Source organism: Stegastes partitus, unplaced genomic scaffold, assembly GCF_000690725.1.
Source record: "Stegastes partitus isolate 25-593 unplaced genomic scaffold, Stegastes_partitus-1.0.2 Scaffold88, whole genome shotgun sequence".
Taxonomy (NCBI): Eukaryota; Metazoa; Chordata; class Actinopteri; family Pomacentridae; genus Stegastes; species Stegastes partitus.
The window spans coordinates 914,259-936,827 of record NW_007577819.1 but is presented as its reverse complement, the minus strand read 5'-3'; the positions used below and the strand labels follow the sequence as shown (position 1 = coordinate 936,827).

Genomic DNA, 22,569 nt, shown 5'->3' with positions numbered 1-22,569 from the left:
TAAGAAATAAACTCGCGAGACATTGTGCCACCCTGACGTGAGTAATGGTCCCCGCCTGGCCAACCCCCCCCTTCCTATAAAAACTGTGGATCTGTGCTGAAGACTTTCTCTGCACACTAATGGAGCCACAAGACGAGATTTGAGAGTTGCGTCTTCGTGCAGTGTCACTCTTGATCTGCTCTGCACGGCGAACACTTTTTTTTTCCCCCGCCGACGTGTGAATTCTCACAAGAAAGCCCATTTCAGCTCACTTAGCCGACATTAATTCTGACCTTCAGTTTACAGCGAGCCGTTTCAAGGCGAGGAAATCTCTCGTAGATGCCCTTACAGCTTCACAGTGGGCCTCTGTCATGCTGCTGTGTAGTTCCTGAGGTTTTTTTTTTTACGTTGGCTTGGCAGCGTCTTTGTAGAAATATGAGTCACAGTGGGAAGATGAGGCTGTAGCCCCTTGGCAGGGAAGACGCACGGCACATGTTTTCCTCTCAGGTTCAACAGCTGGGGAAATGCAGCTTCTATACCTTCCAGCTTTCTGCAGAAACGTGCAAGGAGTCGTGCAGTGGTGTGCAAATCTGCAAGTTCAGTTTCACGTAATACTCTAAATGTTTGGTTCAGGATTTTAAAGAAAGTTTCGAGTCCCCCTCCTCCCCAGAGCCTCAACACTCCTCACTGAGCTCAGCGTAGCAGCAGCAGCAGCAGCGTTATGTCATTTGTTGTTTTCTGTGTGTTTTCTCCACTCTGCAGTCTCAGGAAGAAGGGGGACGCCCTGCTCGTCTCACCTGCAGAGGAGGAGATAGCTGCTGAGGTGCCTGTCTGCAAAAATCCTGGCTGTCTCTGCTGCGAGCTGCACAGGATAAGGAGGAGGCCTTTGGGTGAGGAGGGCCCCCCGGTGCCAAGTGGCTGGCTGGGTGGATGGCTGGGTGAGTGGATGGGTGGAGGGAGTGTTCCAGCAGCTCGGGGGGAAGCATCTCCAGGGAAGAGACCGGGGGAGGCCTGGGGGAGACCTGTGGCGGGTTGCTCCTGGAGTCACTACTCTGCAGCTGAATAGAGGCTGAGAGTGTAATTGCAGGGCAGCTCGCAGGGCAGATTAGGAGATTTTTGTCTCTGCAGGGAAAAAAAAAAAAAAAAAGAAAAACGCATATGAAAATGAACAAGCAGCGCCGCTGAGCAATTTAATCCTGCGTTGCATATGTGTGTGTGCATGTTGTTCACATTCATGCAGCATGTCTGTCTGAGCAAACCCTCTCTGAATCTCCCTCCCTCACCCTCCCGTCTGTTGCTGCCTCCCTCCTCTCCTCCCCTCTCCTCCCCTCCCTCCCTCTCTCTGTGTGAGCGTAGTCTGGGCGCCGAGCCAAGTGGAGTGTGTTTTTTTGAATGAATACCTGATGCGGCTGATGAGGCTGGCTGGGGGAGGAGCTGTGTCAGTGGAGTACTGAGAGCGAGAAGAAAGGGGAGGGAGGGATGTAGAGAGGAGGGGAGGTAAAGGGAGAGAGGCAGAAACACTCACTGAGCAAGAGAGAGAGAGAGAGAGAGAGAGAGAGAGAGAGAAGCAACCAGGCAGAGAGGGAGCTGGCGGTCTGGTGGCCTTGCATAACACACGTTGGAAGCAGCCTTTGCACGCAGGTTCTTGGTGTGAGCTCCAGCAGTGAGAGGGGGAACTTCCTTTTTTTTTTTTTTTTTTTTTTTGTTGTTGCTTGCAGAAGGGGGACAAGCGCACCGGAATCCACAGCAGAAAGAGCCGGAGCAGAGCTTTACCGGACCCACAAAGGGGCGAGAGATCCAGGAAGAGGAGTCCTAGGAAAAACCAGCACACATACACACTGACAGGCAGGAAGGATCCTTGGACATGCTCTGCAAGCAGTGGCTGTGGAGAGACTGGTGAGCTATTCTTAGTACTTTAACCAGAGGAGGGGGAGGAAGAGGAGGGAGGCGGTGGTGGCGGCAGTGGTGGTGGTGGTGGGCTCGCTTTTCTTCTTGATTTGTGGCATAGTAGTATTTTCTTGCTACTACACTCATGCTGTCATTCTAAAGCCCCCCCACTCATCCTTCCCCTTCCCCTTCCCCAGAGGCTACAGCATCTGTCCTCTCCCTCCCACCCCACCTCCCCAATCCCCTCAACCCCCCCACCAGATCACTGCAGGACTGACCCTGTTTGTTTGTGGCGAAGGATGGGGGGAGGTGGTGGTGGAGGGGGGGAGGAGGACGCTGGCCGTGTGCGACGTGATGAGCGGTGTGTCGAGCGGTGATGCAGAACTCTGGAGTCATTGTGAAGGCAAACAGCCCCACTCGCCTGTTCTTACTGTCTGCTTTAGTCTGCCACACGGCCGGTCCGCCTCTTAAAGGCACAGGAGCCGCTGTTGTTGCAGGGAAGGGGGACAGTAAAAATGGCTCTTTAGAATATTAGAAAAACACTGTACGGCTCCGCTGCGTGGCTACAGCTGGAGGGGGGTCGAGCTGAGGTCCTGTTTATGTGCAGCGATTCACACATATTGTCTCCCACAGTACCTCCACACACACCCCCTCCCCACCACCACCTCTCTCTCTTCATGCTTCATGCCAGAGCTCAGATTGATAATGATGTTTTTGTTTTCTATATATAGCCATTTGCTGTAGAGGGTATTCACTGAGTATCTATGACTGGTCTAGCAGGTGATGCATAGCAGTCTTGACAACAGGTTTATCACCTCAGGGTCATTGCATTTAGCTGTTTGTTTTTGTGTCACTGAATCATTTCTTTTTCTCTGCATAATCCCGCTGCAGAGGAATGTTATTGCATATGGAGCCGTGGATCAATGCAAAAAAAAAAAAAAAAGAAAAAAGGGGGGAAACAGCAGGAGCAAGAGAGGAGACTCTGTCAGAGGAGGAAGGAGGAGGTGGCAAGTGGTGCATAAGGGAGGAGATGTAACTCTGCTGGGGGGCCTCTCACCTGGAGACTGAATGAAATCATCTCCATCTCCGCACAGACAGGCTGCACAAACCTATTTCTGTGGTTTGTGTAGCTTTTTTTTTGTGTGTGTGCGTGCGCGTGTGTGTGTGTGTGTGGGAGTATGGAAACCGGATCACATGTACGGCTGGCTCCATCACTCCGTCTGAGCTGAAAAGCATCAACGCGACGAGCCGAAACAGAGAGCGTCCTGTCTGTTGTCATGCATGTCTCAGAGGTGTCAGTCCTCCCCGGGTCCTGACTCAGGAGCTCCCATGCTGTGTCTTGAAAGCTCGCCTTTGTTCTCCATAGTATCACATCGGGGGCCTTATGTTTGTTGCTGTCAGTGTTTCTAATAATAGGCTGGAAAATCTAGCGGCTGCAGAGAGTGTGCCGTGCGTCCAGGAAAGGAAAGAGACGCCTTCCTGTTTTAATGTGTTGACACTACTCAATGTGTGTGTGTGCGTGTTTTTTTTCTTTTTTGAAAATCCCGAGCTTTGTCTCCTACAATGATAGGAGGTCCTTGTGCTTAAAGATGTGATGTCATTCCAGTGTTGACACGGGGTTGTTGCTGAGGTGGGGTTGTTGCCACTGAGCGATGCTGCACAGCCTATAGCTCAGACTGTAGCGGCTGCCGATCGGGGGGGATCTCTCGGCAAGGCGGGGGCAATGGCGCTCTGATGCTGTAGGCGCTTGCTGCTCAATGTGGGTCAGGAGAAGCAGCGCTCCGTCTTCTCCCCTTCTTCCCCCATCCCTAATCTTCTTTCTCCCCTCACTCTCCTCCTTCTACATAGTTCTGTCTGTCATCTCGCATTGCCTTTTTTCTCCCTCTCCTCCCCCTCACTCTTCCTCTATCTTGTTTCTGTTTCTCTCTCCATCTCCTCCTTTGTTACATCTGGTGGATCTACCAGGCTGTACACTTAGATAGATTGCACAGAGGCTTTTGCTGCTTTTGGATGCAGTGACCTTGTCAAAGCTACTGTTGGAGGTAGATGTGTCTAAATAGAAAATGACCAAGGTCGCCTTCTGTTTGTTTTTTTTTTTTTCTCCCCCCCTCTTCTCTCTTTATGTAACGTGTCTGTGGTTGCCTGCTGTAGTGAATCTCTGGTGTGATGTGAAAATTGTCAAATAGTGCAGCTCCTCTGAGTGGAATATAGTGGGGGGGAGAAGAATGAATAGATGGATGTCTATGCCTGTGTTATATAGTCCGTTTTAGTGGTGCCTCTGGCTAATGAACAACTCAGAGTCCTGTGCATTGACCCACAGATAAGCCTGCAGGAGAGAAAAGTCACAGTGAAAAGGAAGCTGTGGAAAAAAATTTGTTCACGGGACGAAAAGAGCTGCATGTTAATGCTATAGGAATAATAGCTGAGCATTGATCGTGTTTCCTCGTGTGTGCATTCTGTAGCGATAGTATACAACAAGAGTTACTACACCCCCGTGAGTTCATCACTCAATAATTGCATTATTTTTAAGTTGACAAGTAAAGAGTTTTCTCTTGTGAACAATCCAAAAATACTTTCAGACGACTATATAAAAAAAGGGCCCCTGAGTAGAAATCACTGCAACAGAAGTAAATATACCCGTGATCACACAAGTTAGAAAACCTGTGATCACTGAAACTAAACTGATTAAACCAGTGATTCCCGATCAGCCCAGCTGCGTGAACAGGGTTCTAAAATGAGCTGCGAACACCAGAAGTCCTCGGTTTTGGATCTATGGGCTGTGTCTATCTGCATGTCTGCATCATGGCTTCCTCATTCATTTATCCATCCATTATCCATACACCGCTTTATCCTCACTAGGGTCATGGGGGGCTGGAGCCTATCCCAGCTGACTCAGGGTGAAGGCAGGGGACACCCTGGACAGGTCACCAGTCTATCACAGGGCTACACTTAGAGACAGACAACCAAGCACACTCACATTCACACCAGTTTAGAATCACCAATTAACCTCTACATGTTTTTGGAGACCCTGGAGAGAACTCACGCTGCACGGAGAGAACATGCAAACTCCACACAGAAAGATCCTGGTGCCCCCACCTTCTTGCATTACAATGCTACCAACTGTGCCACCTTGCAACCCGCTTCCTCATTCAGAAGAAGTGAAAACCTGACTGTGAGACTTAACAAAAATAGAAAAAAAAAAAAATACAGGAAGAAACACAGTTGCAACACTAATCAGGAGGTATAGAATGAACCATAGTACCACTAATCAGAGCTGCAGTGGTCGTCCTCCTAAATTGAAGCCACAGGTAGTGATATAGTTGAAGACTTTAGCTGTAAAAAACAGAGAGGCAAGTGCTTCAGACTTGGCACAGGGGTTATCAATGAAGATCAGAGTATCTGACAGGATATTGCATAATATCAACTTCTGTGGACGGCTTCCAAGAAAGGCACTCTTGCTTGCTGTTGGTAAAACAGAAATGCAAGATTAAACGTAGCTAAAGAACACGAAAAAGAAACCTGATAAGTGTTTGGAGAACATTCTTTGGTCAGAAGATACATTTGTTTGGCTCAAATGGAGTCCAGCATGTTTGGTGTGAACCTGACCAGGACCACCACAGTGGATGCATCGTCCTGACAGTGAAGCACGGAGGTGGCAGTAAGATGATATGAGTGCAAAAGGTGTTGGAAAGATGATAATTATAGATGAAATTCTGTGGATAAACCAGAATACAGGTTGACAAGACGACTCCCAGTCTGCAGAAGTTTGGAATATTCCAGCATGAGAACCATCCAAAGGACAAAATCACTGATGAGAAGAAAAAAGTGAATACTATGACCTGACCAGGTGTGCCGCCTGAGTTGAATCTAAGATAACACTTTTGGGGAATTTAACGACAAAGGTAGAGCAACACAAAACTAGTCAAACCATTTGTCCAGAAATGTGTGCAACACTGGTACCTTCTATGCCAACAAGGATTGAGTCTGTCATGAAAAAGTACAAGTTAAAAAAGTAATGACTTTACTTGCATTGAGTTCCCACTATGGGGCCTGTATTTTTAATCTAGTCAATCTAAACTGTTCATTTTTAATGTGACATAGAAGCAAATACCTTCTGTTCAGCTTAGAAATTCTACAATTATAATAGTGACACCACTTTATATTATCTGACCTTTAAGTGATATTGCACTGGGCTGTATTCACTTCTGTTGTATGCTGTATGGTATGTGAGCATGCATACCTACGTACACTAAATTAATCTGTATGTTTCAGTAACACGGCTGTCAAACTGTCAAAACCGATCACAGCTACTGCAGCTTGAGTGTTGACGCCGTAAGTTACCTTTCACTGACTGAGCTTCCGTACGTCATCATTTCCACCAACCTCGTCCTTTCTATCCTGGAATGAAGCATTTCTTTCAGCCTTTGGTCTGCCTAAGAGGGCCTGCTCATTCATTGTTTGCTGTCCATCCTGTATTTCCTTGAACTCTGATACACTGTTCAAATCAGATATAGAGGCATGCCATTGTTAAAATGTTTTGTTTTTTAAGCACGGGCAACAAAAGGGTCCGTTTATGGTTCTTGCAAAAATGTTCCATATTCAAATTGCAAGCCATATTGTTTTCGTGTTTCTAAAGTGCCCACTGACCCAGAGTTCCTTTCTGGAGGTGGATGTTATATTCACAGCAGCCCCACTGACTCAATACAAGGTCTGGGCCTGTTAAAATAAAGGCAAAACCATAAGCTCCTCTGAGGCTGTTTCTCGGTGCTGTTGTCCTTTCACTCCGCTCTGCTTTCTTGCACTAGACCCCGAAGTGAGATAACAGCCAACAGCTACACACAAACGCTGCAGTTCAGAAAACTCCTGCCCGGCGTTGCAAACATGAAAGAGCCTTTTCTACATTATGCAAATGACAACACACAACATTGTACTGTACTTTCCTATGCGCCGCACGTAATTGCTCATGGAAAGGCGGGATGAGGGTTGACGGATCAGTCCATGTACGTCCCAGAGGGGAATTTTTTTGAGGTTACTCTTTGGAGGAACATACGCAGAACATGTTGGGCAAACACAACCGAGCTGCAGTGCTTTATGCCAGGTACCACCTAGTGGCAGAACAACAGAACAACACCTTCCCCAACATGAAAGCAGACACGTCTTTATGAGTGAAGTATTTCGGTGTTTGCTGTTTTGCATTTGCAGCCCTGCAGGAACACTCCTAGAATATGGTTCATAAACACAAGCTGCACTTACTGAGCTAGTTCTGCAGTGCAATTACACTAATGAGATTGAATTGAATTTTAAGTTAAGTCAAGTAAAGTCAAGTTTATTTATACAGCGCAAACACAGAGGAGGCTTTTCCTCTGAACCCCAAAACCTGCCGGCATGTTTGAGAGGCATGTTTTCTTTAAAAAAGGTGCCAGAAAATACGTAATTGATTAAAGCCAGAAGCCGTAAAAACAGAAAGAACTGTGAACTTTCCGATGGCTTTTGTGCAATCATGTGTGATGCAAAGTCAAAAATATAGGCTTAGAATTGTGCTATTTCATCAAAACTGCATTGTTTATTTAAAAAAATCACCAAATATAAACTGTCAGCATTCAGTTCTGTAAAAAATTCTGCATTCCTCGGTGCGCTTGAGTAGTCAGAACTGAAAATTCTGTGATTTTTCAGGTGGACTACAGGCTGTATTTACTCAGAATAGAGAAGGGAGGAAGATAATTCTGCTTGATCAATAAAGAAATGTGGCATGGCACAAAGACAGGAGCAGATGGCCAGCACATTGTTGGAAGATACATTCAGCATGGTGAAATATCTTTGTGGAAGATCTGTATTGTGATGTGAAAAACCCAGAGTTTGTAGAAGATGCAAAAATGTAAATAGATCTAATTAAAAGCCTATTCATAGCATATGGAGCCAACATTTTTTAAAAATCTAGTTTTGGTAACACTTGTGAGCATGTGGGAAAAATACTGTAGATGTTTTCCAATTTCGGTAAAGGAAATAAACAATTCAGCTCTTTTTGTGTGTGTGTGTGTGTGTGTGTGTGTGTGTGTGTGTGTGTGTCATACTGCACATAAGATATTTTTGAGTTCCCTCTACTTCTACTCATGGTTGTGCTGTTTCCACAGAGGTGCAGGACTTTATGTTGTAGTGAAAAATGAGCCCACAGTGGGTAAAAATGTGACTGATTTGAGCTTCTCTTTGCCTTCAGATTCCTGTCAACATCGTGGAAGAGGCGCATCGGTCAGAGATGATTCCTCATGAAGTCTATGGAGCTCATTTGGTGAGCTGGAGTCACTCCATCTACTCTGGTGTGAGACCTGTAGCCGTCCACCAGTGAACACACAGAGCCACAAAGCACAAAGAAAGGCTGGACAAATCCACTGGTGAGAAAGTAGCCTCAGAGGAACCTAGAAGTCGTACCGGGGGGATTTTAACACCACAGTGGCAAAATGAAAGCCAACCAAGAGCGGAGTAATGGATGCCTGCCTCCTAAAAAGCGCGAGATCTTGGCCCTGGAGCAGAGGCCGGTGGTTGTAGCCACAGCAACGCCTCCGGCTGCAGTGGCTGCTGACAGTCCCCACACAGAAAACCTAGCGTGGCTGGCCAGTGTAGCCAGTGAACGCTGCAAGTCCAGGGAGGCAGAGAGCCCGAGATGTCCTGTCTCCTCCATATCCTCCTCGTCCTCTCCCTCCACTTCTATCCCCTCTTCAGCCACTCCTCTGTCAGCAGTGCCCTTGGCGTCTCTACCCGCAGTTTACCCCACAGCCCTTCCCCAGCAAGCTGGAACAATCCAGTTTGCTCAGCTGGGACCCAACGTTCAGTTCATCAGCTCTGGGCCCTATGCCGGCTACATCTCCTCTCACATCATCTCAACGAACGCTAATTCTGCGCCCAACAGCTCTGCCATAGTCGGACAGCGTCCCCAGCTGGACGGCTACACCACTGCCCTGATCTCCCCCAACACCAAAGGGGAGCAGCAGTTCCAAATAGGCCTCTCCCCCACAGAGCTGGCTCCCGCTTCACTACCAAGCTCTCCTCAAGTCACCAGCCAGTACATCCATCTGGACAGCAGAACACCTCTGACTGTCAGCGGAAACGCGGTCACCTCACCCACAGCCCACCTCCAGCTCCACCCTCACACAGCCGTCCTCCCCCAGACGCTCACCCTCGCTCCTTCACAGCTTGTGGTTCAGTATGCAGATGGTTCCGCTGGAAAGAAACCAGAGGGGCATGCCAAGGGTGTGCTGAACGGGGAACTGGAGGTGGTCAAACATGCAAAAGCCTCCAGTCAGCCAGCAAACCATCAGCAGGTCCAGAGCTACGAAGCCAGACACATCCTGCTTCCGGCCGACTATGCCCAAAACCCTGCAGGACTCCAGACCTCCCTGGTGCTCGTGGCTCAGCCCAACCATGGAGCTGAACATGAACCTGGCTCAAATAAGATCTCCTTAGTCCAGACTGAGAAAGGAGGCATTTGTTTGGGGAAGCCAGTGTCCAGATCTTCCTCTTTCACCTCCCTCTCTTCCTCCGAAGTGGTAAAATCTGTTGCTCCTCATACCGTCATCCAGACCACTCTCCCCCCTGAGGAGCTGCCAGCCAACCTCTACTCGTCAACGCAGCCACCCATCATTGGCTACATCACCAGTGCAAACCAGCATGCTGTCAGCTACCACGCGGCACTGCCTCAGCACCTGGTCATCCCAAGTGGACAGTCCCTCCTCATCCCGGTCAGCGGTGCCAACAATGGCACAGAAATGGAAGTTAGTCGCACCGTCAGCGCCCTGACCGCCACCACTACTCCTCAAATATCCACCGCCATGCCGCACGCCTATCTGGCCACGGCCCTGTCTAAGTGTGAGGCACTTGGGCCAGATGGAAACCAACCACCGCCTGCTGTTGCACAGGCCCCCGCGTTGCCGGTGCTGCCCTCGAACCCTGTCCCTGCAGTGGTGGCAGCTCCGTCCCCGACTCCCACCAGTGTCCCCACCCCTGCCCCGGCCGCCATCCAAGCCTCGCCCTCCATTTCCTCTTCCTCTTCCCCCGTGGCGCTTCCTCCGTTCTTCATGCGAGGCTCCATCATCCAGCTGGCCGACGGGGAGCTGAAGCGAGTGGAGGACCTCAAGACGGAGGACTTCATCCAGAGCGCCGAGATCAGCAGCGAGCTGAAGATCGACTCCAGCACCGTGGAGCGAATCGACAGCGGGCAAAGTCCTAATGCTGTGGTCATTCAGTTTTCTGTGGGAGAGCTCAAAGCCCAGGTTAGTCGCTCTGATGCATCCTTCTTGTGTGATTAATGTAATTCTCAGTCATTATGTGCACAATTCAAAATCTGTAGTCTTTGGTGCCCCCCGGTGATAATATCCAGAAACTCCACCCTGGCAGTCAACAGTGCACATAAACTAATTAAACTGGCAGCAGAAATCCATATTGTATCCACAGTGTGATGAAACTGATGCAAACGTTTCTTTTAAAATTAATTAGTTACAAGCAGAGGTGAGCATCCTTCAGTCTCACGGGGCTTTAATTGCAAAAAGAGAACAAGAATTCATCAGTATTGCAGAACCGATGGACATTAATACCCCTTTATTATTATCTTCCATCTCCACTCCAATCTCATCAAACAGATACCAAAAGCTTTTACACAACATATGTTCGAAAGGCTTAAAGGCATTAGTTTTAAAAAAGATGAATCCAGCCATGCTACAAATTCCCTGTTTTAAGCGATATTATGTGCTACAGACTGGGCTGGCTGAGGGAGACTAGAGCCTGACTCATTCTGGATATTTGAAGTCAATACTATTAATGTTATTTGACAGACTGAAAAAATATGGAAATGCATTGATTGAATTGAGTTATTACGCAATTCTGAAGAAATGGGACTTTTGTCAGTGTTGCTCAGGGTTCATATCTGCACTCTTTCTTGTACTTTATCAGCCAACATGTACAGTATATTCCTGAAAGGCTGAAGTTTTAGTAGCTGTGAATAATATCAGCTTGGCTTCACTTTAGGCCTCATCCACATGCACATGGGTATCTTTAAAAACAACAACAAAAAAACAACCTTTTTCTATGGGTTTTGGTCTTTCATCCACACACATGCAACAGAGCTGACCTCTTGCAAAACTCCCTCTAGAAGGCAGTTTTTCAGAAACACTGTTTGCATTGTTGATACAAACACAAAGAAAGCATATTGTGCGTTCTAAAAAAAATATATATATCAGTGTGATATTTTGTTTTTGCATGACATGTACTACAATGAAAAATACAGGAATTTTCACCACATGACTCTATTTGGAGAGAATTGATGGTGTTGTCTCATGTAGTGGTAACAACTGCAACACACTGCCAGCGGAGAATCTGTTGCTGGTCAACATCATCCATTCTGTAGCCAGAATATATCCATACAGCATTTCTTTTTGCAGCAAAATCTTTCTTTTCAGTGCTTCTCTCCTGTTCTTTGCTCATTTTGCTGTGCATATTTGGAGCCTGGACGTCAACCAACTCTGTGTCTTGTGGCTAAAGTTAAAGAAAAAAAAACAACAAACTAAGTGCGTCCAAGAACCTTTAATTTAACGTTGTTCTACCAGCCCAACTTCTCTTGGAGATTAGTCATGAAAAATGAGAACCGTGTGAGTTCTCTTTTTGTATGAAGCAGCAAACAAAGCTGTAGCATGATGTGCTTGCCTCACTTCACATTGCACTCCCAATGATGTGACTATTGAGCACGCACACATCACCTTGTTGATGCTGAAACAATATATTGTGCAGCCCAAACCCCCAATACATGGTGTGTCAAATACAGTGTGCGAAAGACAGCAGGATGTCCTGCTACATGCTGTTGCATTGCAGCGTTTGCAAGCCAGCATACTTTTCTAACGCACAGTGAGTATAAACAGGCTTGAGTCACTAAGATTGCGCTGACAGATAACAGCATATTTTACAATGCAGACTGCAACACATACATGAGCAACACGGTCACAGTTTAAGGCACAATAGTATGATAAAATCTAAAATGTATGCATGCTGCACACTGTGAAAGGACAGCTGTCTTAGATTCTAGATACAAGAATGCAAGAGTAAAAGTATGCATATGTTGAGAATGTGTAAGTAGTTTTTAGATTTTTTCTTCTATTACATCAACCCAACAATTTTAGAATGATTATTCTTTCCAAACACAGTTACATAACTGGTGAAAATTCCTGTATTTTTTCCGTAATGTTATATATAAATTGCAGAAAAACGAAATATCACAAAGACAGTTTTTCTCGTATCTTGTGGGCCTAATTACTGCTACCCCACTGAAACCAGTAATAGCTTTGTTCAGGCCTATGATTTGCCAACATGGTTTTCGGCTTATGGCTAAATTGCTGCCTGGTGGTTTGGCTCTTGACGATGCTTCAATTGTGTTTTTGCATTTTGGAAAGAGACTTTTCTGAGAATTCAACTGAAAAAACATTTAAAAAAAAATAAAAAAACACACCTGTGTCTGTGCAGACAAAGCCAAACGCTGCACATGTTTTTTAGAGGGACAAACCTTTTTTTTACAACTGACATTTTGAGTCACCATTTAAGATCAGATGCTACTAATATAAATAATGATAGTTTGTGTTGCACATTTTACACTACAGCTGCAAGTCAAACTCAAAAAAGAGGGGAATGCTAAAAAAAAAAATCAAATGAAAAGCACAAATAATGGTGAGAGAACAAAAGACAGTAAAATACAATGAAATAAAAGAGCCCTTAATGAATGTAATAAATAGATCCCAGTAAATTAAGTGAAACTACAAAGAAACGTACATAAACACAAGCCTAAAATTATACGTTTTGTGGCTTTGTTTGAAGCTGAACGCAGCATGTTTGTACATCTTAGTTCTGCTTTGGAGATCATTTAAGAGGCCAGAGTTAAAGGGTTTATCAGTTCATAGAAATAGTGATACAGATAACTGAGAAAAAGCCAAATACAAATCCAGAGAAGAGAATTAAATAAAAATAATTATTGAATTATCTAAACTTTGTAAAACAATTAATGGGAAGCAGAATGTTACTTTTATCTGCATTATTGACATCATCCTAAAAAGAAAGGAAGAGATAGATAGATAGATAGATAGATAGATAGATAGATAGATAGATAGATAGATAGATACTTTATTCATCCCTTTGGGGAAATTCAAGGAATCCAGTAGCTCACATACGATACATCTAAAAGACAAAATTACATGCGAAATATTGTCAAAAATAACGTGCAATGACATAGATTACAATCATACAAAATCTGCACATAGGGGCTGAATGGTTTTGAGTATGTCAGAGATTTAACTGCGTCTTTCCTGCTCCTGTCCAGGTGTGTGTGGAGGTGCTGGTGGAATATCCGTTCTTTGTTTTCGGCCAAGGCTGGTCATCATGCTGCCCCGACCGGACCACGCAGCTGTTCGAGCTGTCCTGCGCGAAGCTCTGCGTGGGCGACGTCTGCGTGTCGCTGACCCTCCGCGGCCTGAGGAACGGTTCTCTAACGGACAGCCAGGCTCTGGGGACGAAGCTGAAGACCGGCCACCTCTCCGACTCCTGCCACAGCGCCGATCCCAACGTGAGGAACAGTGTGAGCCCGAGCGCTGCAGGCAGTAACGGCGGCCTCCTCATGAAGTCTTCCAGCGCTGACCGACTGGAGAGGCAGCACGTCACCGGACCGGGAGGGGAGCTAATGGCGGGATTGGGGTTGGTGCAAGGACAGGCGGAGGGGATCTACAGAGCTGGACCGGGAGAAGTAAGACAGGAATCAGTGAAAACAGAAACCCTCTCTAAACTGCAATGTGGAGATCCAGAGAGACCCACAGTCCGCAAGAGACGCTGGTCAGCTCCAGAGAGAGACCAGACGGAGAGAGCTGAGGATGAGCCTCCCGTGACTCTGCCCAAACCCTCCTTCATCCCTCAGGAGGTCAAAATCAGCATAGAGGGCCACTCTAGTACTGGGAGCGAAAGATGCTTGAACAAAAGAGTAGACTGTTGAGAGGAACTTTGAGGAATTTTAAATACCTGTGGTTTGCTTTGTGTTTTACCCCCTCCCCCTCCTTGTCTTTTCTCTCTATCCAGACTACTGTAATATAGACTGAGTTTACGCAGTATTTACATGTTTTTCTTTTCTTTCACGCGATATCTAAGATGAAGTACAGTAGAGCACCTTCACAAGTGGTATCACACACAAGATCAGTGCAATCAATGCTGAAAGCAAAAACGAATGCAGCGTGAATGTTGAGCGTGAATGGCAGTCCGACACCTGGGAGACATCCGGTAGACATATCATGAGCAGGATCTCTTTTGTTAAACCTGTTGGATGCAGACCGGTCAACCGTTTCTCTGATTACACGAACAAGCACAGACCCCGATGTCAGTGTGTGGAAAGTGATATTTTGAGTCTTTGTTTTACCGTTTCTTTGGTTTTGCGGAGATGCGAGCGGCAGCGTGAAAGCATGTCGTCGGTGTTTTGGCGACACTAAATCATCCCGGCTGTGATCTCTGCCGTCTGAAGCTTTTAGTTTAATATTATCACATCAATTTCCATTTTCATACCATTACAAATGCTACTGCAGGTGGCCTCGTCCCTCTGTGTCGCTGTGTGTGTCTGTGTGTTTTTCCTGTGCGTGCTGTCAAACAGAGCACAGGATTCAGGTGTGTGTGTGTGTGTGTGTGTGTGATGCGAGTTACCTGCAAATCAAGATTGAAAAGTCCTGAATGTAAACCACTCGATTTGTCCTCAGTACTGACTCATGTGCTGTTTGCTACACCACTGCTGAGAGTTTGATCCCAGTGCTTTTTGCAGTATATCGGTGCCAGTAGTTGCATTCCTCTGGTGAAGTTGTCTTTTACCTTGATTCACTGACCTTGAGCTGTAGTCTCGCATTTCCTTTCACCATTTTACATCCGTCTTTCTGTAGCTGTGGCTTCAGTGTGCAGCACTTCAGATCCTTACAACCAGAGAAAAATCCAAATGTTTTTTTTAACTCTAATATCACCACATGAGGTTTCAGCCCTTTTACTGCAATACATAATTGTGTGAAGTAATATTTTTGGCCACTTGAGGGCAGCGCAGTAAACTAAACATAACATAAATGTTAGCAAACAATTGAGCAAAGACAGATGTGAGATTGAATTAACTCTGCTGCATCAACCTTGTGCAGTTACTCATCCGGAGGCCTGCACGACAAAGCAAGTTCAACATATCCAGGATATCTCTTCGCTATCTGGCTTCACTAATCCTAACAAAGACAGCTAAGCGGTCACCTTGTTTATCAGCTATCAACCATTGTTCTTGAATCTAGTTCTCAGTGTATTCACATGAAAGGAGTGATGTTGCACCAGATGACCAAACATGGACAAATCCAGAGCGACATATGTTTAAAAAGAAGAACAAAATATAATTCTAAACAAATATGAGGAATTTTAAAAATAGGCTTAATGCAAAACAGCTGCTGTTAGGAAGGTAGCTGGCACATATCATGACTCCATCATTAAGGCATGAGTATTTTTGACTAAAATTGGACTACGATTGTGTATTCCAGTAGATGTATTACATAGATTTCGCCTATTCTGTTTGCATATAGGGAAATTTTAGCCTTATTCGTGCGACTGCAAACCTCAAGATGTTTAAAGGTTTGGAGAGCAAGTAAAGAACAAACATAAAAAGTAGAATTTAAAGAAGTTAGTTGATTTTCTTGCTTTGTCAGTTGCTGTTTTAGGATTAAATTGCTGTACAAAGGGCTCTAAAACATGGAAATTGGTCTGAAGTATAAGGAGTCAACCAGAAAGAAATAAAGCAAGGAAGACTGGAGTTTCCTCTTAACAACAAACTCTGTTCATTACTGAGCTCCACTGGAACAAACTTCAACACCATTTTTCAAGAGAACTGATTAGTCAGTTGGTTTTTATGTAGGATTTGAGCTGATTTCGCAAACACAGCCAGCTCCAGAGAAGGTTAGCTGTACAGAATAAGTTTCCATGAAAGTGAGCCACCATCGAAAATTTAGGATTAAACCCAAAGTTACCTGTCTAACCTTAAATCCTGCGTCGTCGTACAGGCCTCTGCTGTCTGACCCAACCAATCCCAACCGTAACCACCAATTGCTACAGAACGTCAATCGAGCATCTGTCTTGTGCAGCCGCAAACACATTTGGAGAGTTGTTTCAGGCGACCTATCATACTTTATTTAGCGGTATTTTATTCTGCATCACCAGGTAGTTGCTAACTTGCTTGTCTGCTGCAAATCGTCTGTTGATCAAAGGTGTGTCACTGAAAACAGCTGCCCCGTTAAAATCACAATATTAAGCTGAAGGATGTAATATTTCTCTTTTGGGTTTGGTACGAGCGACCCCTCTCACTGTAGTGACCTCGCTTTCATTCTAGAAACTATGGCCTTAGATACATACAGTGTAGTTCACAGCAGCACATGATTTTTTTTTAAGGGTTTTACCATTAAAACCTCAGTGACGGTATGCCTTTCTCAAGTCCATACCCGTTTAAATCCGCTGTTTGGATATAAAACAGCAAACTCTATTTCTGGTAGATGACATGCCAATTTTTTTTTTTCTTAGAATAAAGAAATATCCTATAGTTCATACTCAGGAACAGTGCGCGTCTGTTTGTGTGTAGGTCACTTGTACGTGTGCGTTTTTAAACAGCAGCACTTTGACGAAGCATCCAACTGGAGCGCGATGGTGACGGTGGCGGCGGTGTCCCTCTTCCTCAGCTAGTTAGAGACTGTTTCTCATCACATCACAGGTGTATCACTGAGAGGGAACGTTATAAACCGGGGCAGGGAATGTAAAACACACATCGGGCAAGCTATCTCAACTTTATTTTTTTGATGATTTATAGAGCTACTATTCAGAGGAAGAAAGAAAGAACAAAAACAAAAAAAAACCGGAGAGTTGCAAATAAGCCAGCTAGTGTCGATCATGTACAGTAAATTGTATCGTAGAAAGTGTACAGTGTGTATTCTAACCCTTATGTAGCCTATGTACTGTATGTGCCACAGCGCCTGCTTCTTCAATCATTCCATTAACTCACCGATAACGAGTGGTCCTGCTATTGTTTTTCCGTTTTGTTTTTTTTTTGTCGGTTCATGAATGTTTCTGTATCTCTTGGGGAAACATCTACACAACTGGGCCTCCTCAGAATTCCATTCGACTTGCACACTTACGAGTATGCGTGAACACGGGACTGCAGTTTGCATCGTTAATAGCCATTATAAAAAAAAAAAAAAAAACAACAACCCAGTAATCAGACTGTTCTGTTTGTGTTTGAATGCTCAGGCTAAACACTGCCCAGTGACTGTTCTCCTCCAGAAACGATGTGGTCTTAAATCCCTCACTGTTACACAGAGCAAAGCTACTGTTTGATCAGTTTGTCTTTGTAGCTGTTTTTTTTTCTTCTTCTCTGTTAGAGCCTGGCCTGTGTTTGTACTTTCCTACAAAAAGAAAAAAAAAAACCTAATTATTTTTCGACCTGGAATGACACCATGGCACAGACAAATCTATGAAACGTGGAGCTGATGTTTAATAGCCGGGTACATTTTTCACATTGTCAACAAATCCCTTCCCGACCCTTTGTGTGGCGCTCGTCCCTAAGCTCACTGAGTCCCGCTGAAACCACAAATCTTTAAAAAGAAAAAAAAATGTGTAGTTTCATCTTTATTTTATGGCCGAGCTTAATAGCATTTGCGCCCATGTGGTATGTGCATTAACCATGCAGCTACTGGGTCGATCCATTTTTTAAAAAACAGCCTGGCACTGCATATTTTACATAACTCATTAGGGACTATTTTCAGCTGTGGATTGATACCGTTAAGCCAAAAATTATTCATGGCCGTGCCAGATTTTGATTTACAGTGAATTTTTATTTGACAAATAGGTTTCTTCTGGCTAGAACTGGCATAAACAAGTGACACAAGACGGTAAAACATTGTGTTTGGGGTGTTTATGGTAGATTTGGACTGCTTCTCATTTTTGTTGTTGCTGTTTTGTTTTTATATTTTTTATTAAAATGCCACGTCCAAAATTATTCATACCCCCAAATGCAAATTTTTTACCATCTTGCATCGCTTGTTTTTATAATTTCCAGCCAGAACAAACTTATTGGTCACACTAAAAAATATATATGAATCAAAATGAAGCATGTGAAAGAATAATTTTGGGCTTAACTGTGCATTCGGTGCTCTAGTGAGTATCTATAGCACCAGATTACTGTATGTGGACCTAACCGAAAATAAGCTACAGTGCTGGTATTCAGCACATGCCATGCTCTAGTAAAGTGTGGCTCCTTTATATATTTTTTAAATAAATGTCAATAAATGTGGGTGGCACACAGTAATAAGACCACACAGACTTGTTAATAATTCCTTGTTGGTTTTTCTCCCTTCGTGGGATTTGTTGACAATAGGAGAAATATATTGCCAACCTTGTCCTTAAAAGCCCTGCAGACCCACACAGTTATTCCTGCTAGTTAGACCTCTGCTCAGCGGCGCATGCTGTGAATTAAACGGCGACTCGGCATATGCACGAGAATGATAATAAGTGGACATTATCCCGGCGCAGCGGGTGCACAGTCTGCACAGGCCCTCACAGTCCTGAGCAGAAGTCTAATCAGGATGAAGCAAAGAAAACACCTGTTAGGTTTTACCACAGGTACGACAAGTATGTTGGGGCTTTAGGTTAGATGTTGTTGGAAAGGTTTAGTATTAATAATATTTCATTTTTTCTAATAAATATGTTCAAGCTGGGCCCCTTAAAATATGTAATTTTCACAGCCTTTCTGTACAATGTTGAATATGGCATATAAGTGCCGCATTGTGGTGATCTATGGAATTGCACTTTGACATATGTGTGTGTGAGTGTGTATGTGCGTGTGTGTGTGTGGGGGGTGTTAGTGTAACTAATACACAAAAGTAATGTACAGCATATCTGAGAGAAATTGTACGCTACCTGTACAACGTCTCAGCGATTTGTAAATAGCCAAAGTCTTCCATTATAATGTTGGTATGACCTTGTGGAGAGGATAAACACTGATTTCCCCATGTACAGACCTTTGAAGTGATGTTTAATTTCAAAAATACATCATTGTTTATTTGACAGAAACACAAGATTTTGCTTCACCTAAGATATTTTCTTTTGCACCAGCTCAAAAACCCAGGAAATAATGGGAGTCAAAGACTTTAAAAAAAAGAAACATATTTTGTAATTTGGGTCTGTTTGGATAAATCTCAGCTAAGACACAGTATGTCCTATGCGTACAGTATGTAGTAAGTATCAATAATGTTCCTTTATTTTGATGGTGTTGAGATTTGCTAGTCAGAAACTGTTAAATCTTTACTCCAAATGTTTGATTTTACATTTGATCAAATATATTCAAAGAAATAAAGAGTCTAAAGAAAATTGCGTTTGATGTTTTCTTTGCACAAGAAGTCCAGGTTTCAGGTTGTGTTAGATAGAAAAAGGAGTGAGAAAGAGTGTTCTGGCAGTATTTTATATGTGAATATGTGGTTTGCCAGCTGCGAGAGTCTGATAAATGTTTCCACCAGAGATATGCCTGATAATATCTTCACCTCCGCACTCTTGCTTTGATATTTCCGACAACAAACTTTCATATTCTTCACACAAGTCACGACAGCACTGAACAGAAGCTCTTTGGACAGCGTGACTGCTGAAGGAGTCATTGCTATGAAATAACTGATGCTATTTTGCAGCATATATAGATCAATCATCCACAACTCCAAGACTCAATAATTCAATAGGGCTCTGGAAAACAACAATGGAAGCCATCTTCAAGGATGCTGCACAAATCACCACTGAGTGCAGCATACACCAAGGTGATGCACTGTCCCTGCTGCTGTTCCGCAAAAACCTGAACCCCCATTAGGCACTTAACTGCAGAGAATGGAGACAGATGCAGATTCAGAGGTGGAGCGACCATCTGTCACCTCTTGCACATGGACGACATCGAGGTGAAAAGCTGGAATCAAAGGGACACTGACTTAGTGATCCACCTCAATAGGACCTCCAGCAAAGATTGGGATGTCATTTGGACTGGATTAATGTGGCAGCATGGTGGCAAATTGAAGGAATGTGATAGGAACTGAAGGGGTAGAGCTACCACAAGGCAGGATAGCACACTTACAGGGCAGCTACAAGCACCAGGGTATCCCACAGTTCAGTGGGAGCCGTGATGAGGATTCACGAAAGTCAGCAACAGCCAAATACCTCCAGAGGATAAAATAGGTGCTGAGAAGATCCAAGCCTTAATCACGTATGCCCTACCAGCATTGGATACCCATCTGTAAGAGTGAGCTGGCCTCAAGAGGAGATGGATGCTGCTAATGTTGAGACAGGAAGACTCTTTGCAGTGCATTGAGGGTTGACCCAAAGTCCAGCACCTTGAGACTGTACAAGCAACAAAAAGACGGGTCATGAAGATTAGTGAATGTGAGATTCACGAACCATGAAAATATCACTAAGATGAACCCTGAGGATGAAGTGCTAAGGCAGCAGCAGATAGAGGATGTTGAGGAGGAAGAAGAAATATTATGGAAGACCGAACCCTTCGCAACGATGCATCATCAGCAGATAGATAGAGGAGGTGGTTGAAATCTTGCCACTGGCTAGAAAAAGGTTCAACTGAAGGACCGAGCAAGAACATTCTCTGAGCACCAGACTCATAAAGGCAGGGATTCACCACAACAAGCAGGACTTCAGCTACAAACTGTAGAAAGAGGCCCTTGAGACAGTTCGGCATATAACGGCAAGGTGTAAGATGTAAGCTTTGACAGGGATAGTGTATAAAAACATCTGTGCTGAGTAGGGATTAGAAGTCCCCAAGTTCCAGTGAGACAAAAACATGTGGGAAACAACAGAGCTAAGATCATGTGGGAGTTCAAGTTCCGGCTAACCAACCGGACAGTGGATGTGGACAAAGTAGCAGAACAACTGTGGTAAATGTGGTAGCTGGCAATGACATAAGGATAAGGGGCATGAGAAGATCGAGAAGTACCAGAGACTGAAGGTACAACTGGACCAGATGTTGAAGGTGTTGTCGACAGTGGTTCTGCTGGTAGTAGGAGGCTGTAACCCCCAAAATGGGAGAGTGGTTCATTGGAGGTCTATGTCCAGAAAAGTGAAGTACAAAGAATAGATAAGATGTTGCACAGAATCCTCAAACACTGAGTTGCATCTGTGAGTTGACAGTCTTTAGTCGGGCCACAATTTTCGCCCCCAGTTCAGGGGATGCAGCTGCAGGACTGATGGTGAGGTAGCATCCAGTTCTTTGGGGTCCATTCTATATGTTCTGAATGGTCAGCAGTGTTCCCATTTCGTCAGAGCCTCTCCAGTTTCAGCAGTGACAGAAGTTTGTTAATCCACTTATGTTGCATGTGTCCTCTCTCCCTGGGCCTCGTAGTATTCCATGAATTTCATATTCACAGTCTTTGTATTGCAGTAGCCCGGCTCTCATCAGAATATCCTGATCCGCCCAGCATCTGATGCGGATTGTCGTAGAGAGAAGGGGCCTATGCTAGCTGACATAGGGCAGGAAAAGTTGAAGACCGGTTATCACAAGGCTAACACAAAGAGAAACATCCATGCAGGCTCACACTCACACCTACAGCCAATGTAAAATCACCAATTAGAGGAAAACCCTCAGAGAGAACATGCAAACTCCACACAGATAGGTCTCAACCAACCGGCAGGTTTCAAAGACTCTCTTGCTAGATCTTGTTTCAAAGCTGCACCGCTGGTGAAGAATAATGCTAATACGCTATTTAATAACTCATAGATAAAAAACGGTGTCTGGACTCGTGCAATTATGGAAATATCAAAGATTAATCTGATATCAGTCTGATCTACATGTGAACGGATCCATCTACAGTTCGTGGCCCAAAGGAGCTCCATTAATTACGAGTTGGCTCTCAATTTGAGCTACCAGATATTAACAGATATTACATAACAGAACATGAGTTATGCAGGACTTTATTCTCTTGTTTTACATCATTGGTTGCTGTGTTTTTACATATTTGACTTTTACTTCTGTACCTGTTGGTTACATTTTTGTTGATGTAAGTACATATAAGCATCTGATTTGAGAAACACTGATATTAAATTAGTAGATTTTTCTGTCTCACTCTCCTACTGACTCCTGTGTTTCATGCTCTGTAGAAGTCCACCAAATATTTGATGAACAGGAGCATCTATATGTCCTTAAAAGATAATGTTTGTGATATAATAAAAGTCTGTAGCTGCCACAGAGAACACCAAGACTGTGGATTTTCTATAAAAAGTTTATGTCTTAACACTGAAACCACTACTGATTTAACAGATGTGTTTACTTGTACAAGGTAAGTGGCTTGTGCTGCAGCTATATATAGTTGTGGAGACGAATGAAGGTTTAGAATGTCATTGTTAGTTTCTACACAGTGTTTTTGGCAAAAAAGGTCATGATTCAGAATGTCGTCAAAACGTGTCAGGATGTAGTACACAGTGGAAATAGTGCGATGCATGTCGTAGAAATCACCTCAGGAAAGTATTTCACAAAGAAAAGTCATTTTGAGTTTTGGCGTGCAGAAAAAAAAGTCATGCTATAGCATGTCGTTTTTGTCAAAAAAGGTCACGTTCCAGAATGTCCTGAAAACGCATCAGGATGTAGTATATGGTGGGAAAAGT

The 22,569-nt window shown here is 44.3% G+C and overlaps 1 protein-coding gene across 1 annotated transcript; it reads left to right on the top strand.

Annotated features, from left to right (window-relative positions):
- Window positions 1-1,584: 1,584 nt before the first annotated feature.
- On the top strand, window positions 1,585-19,293 carry LOC103353893 (ataxin-1-like). The gene is made up of 3 exons (XM_008277071.1): window positions 1,585-1,875; window positions 8,081-10,130; window positions 13,214-19,293. The coding sequence occupies exons 2-3, from the start codon at window positions 8,322-8,324 to the stop codon at window positions 13,874-13,876; spliced, it is 2,472 nt and encodes an 823-aa protein (XP_008275293.1). The 5' UTR covers window positions 1,585-1,875; window positions 8,081-8,321; the 3' UTR covers window positions 13,877-19,293.
- The last annotated feature ends 3,276 nt before the right edge of the window (window positions 19,294-22,569 follow it).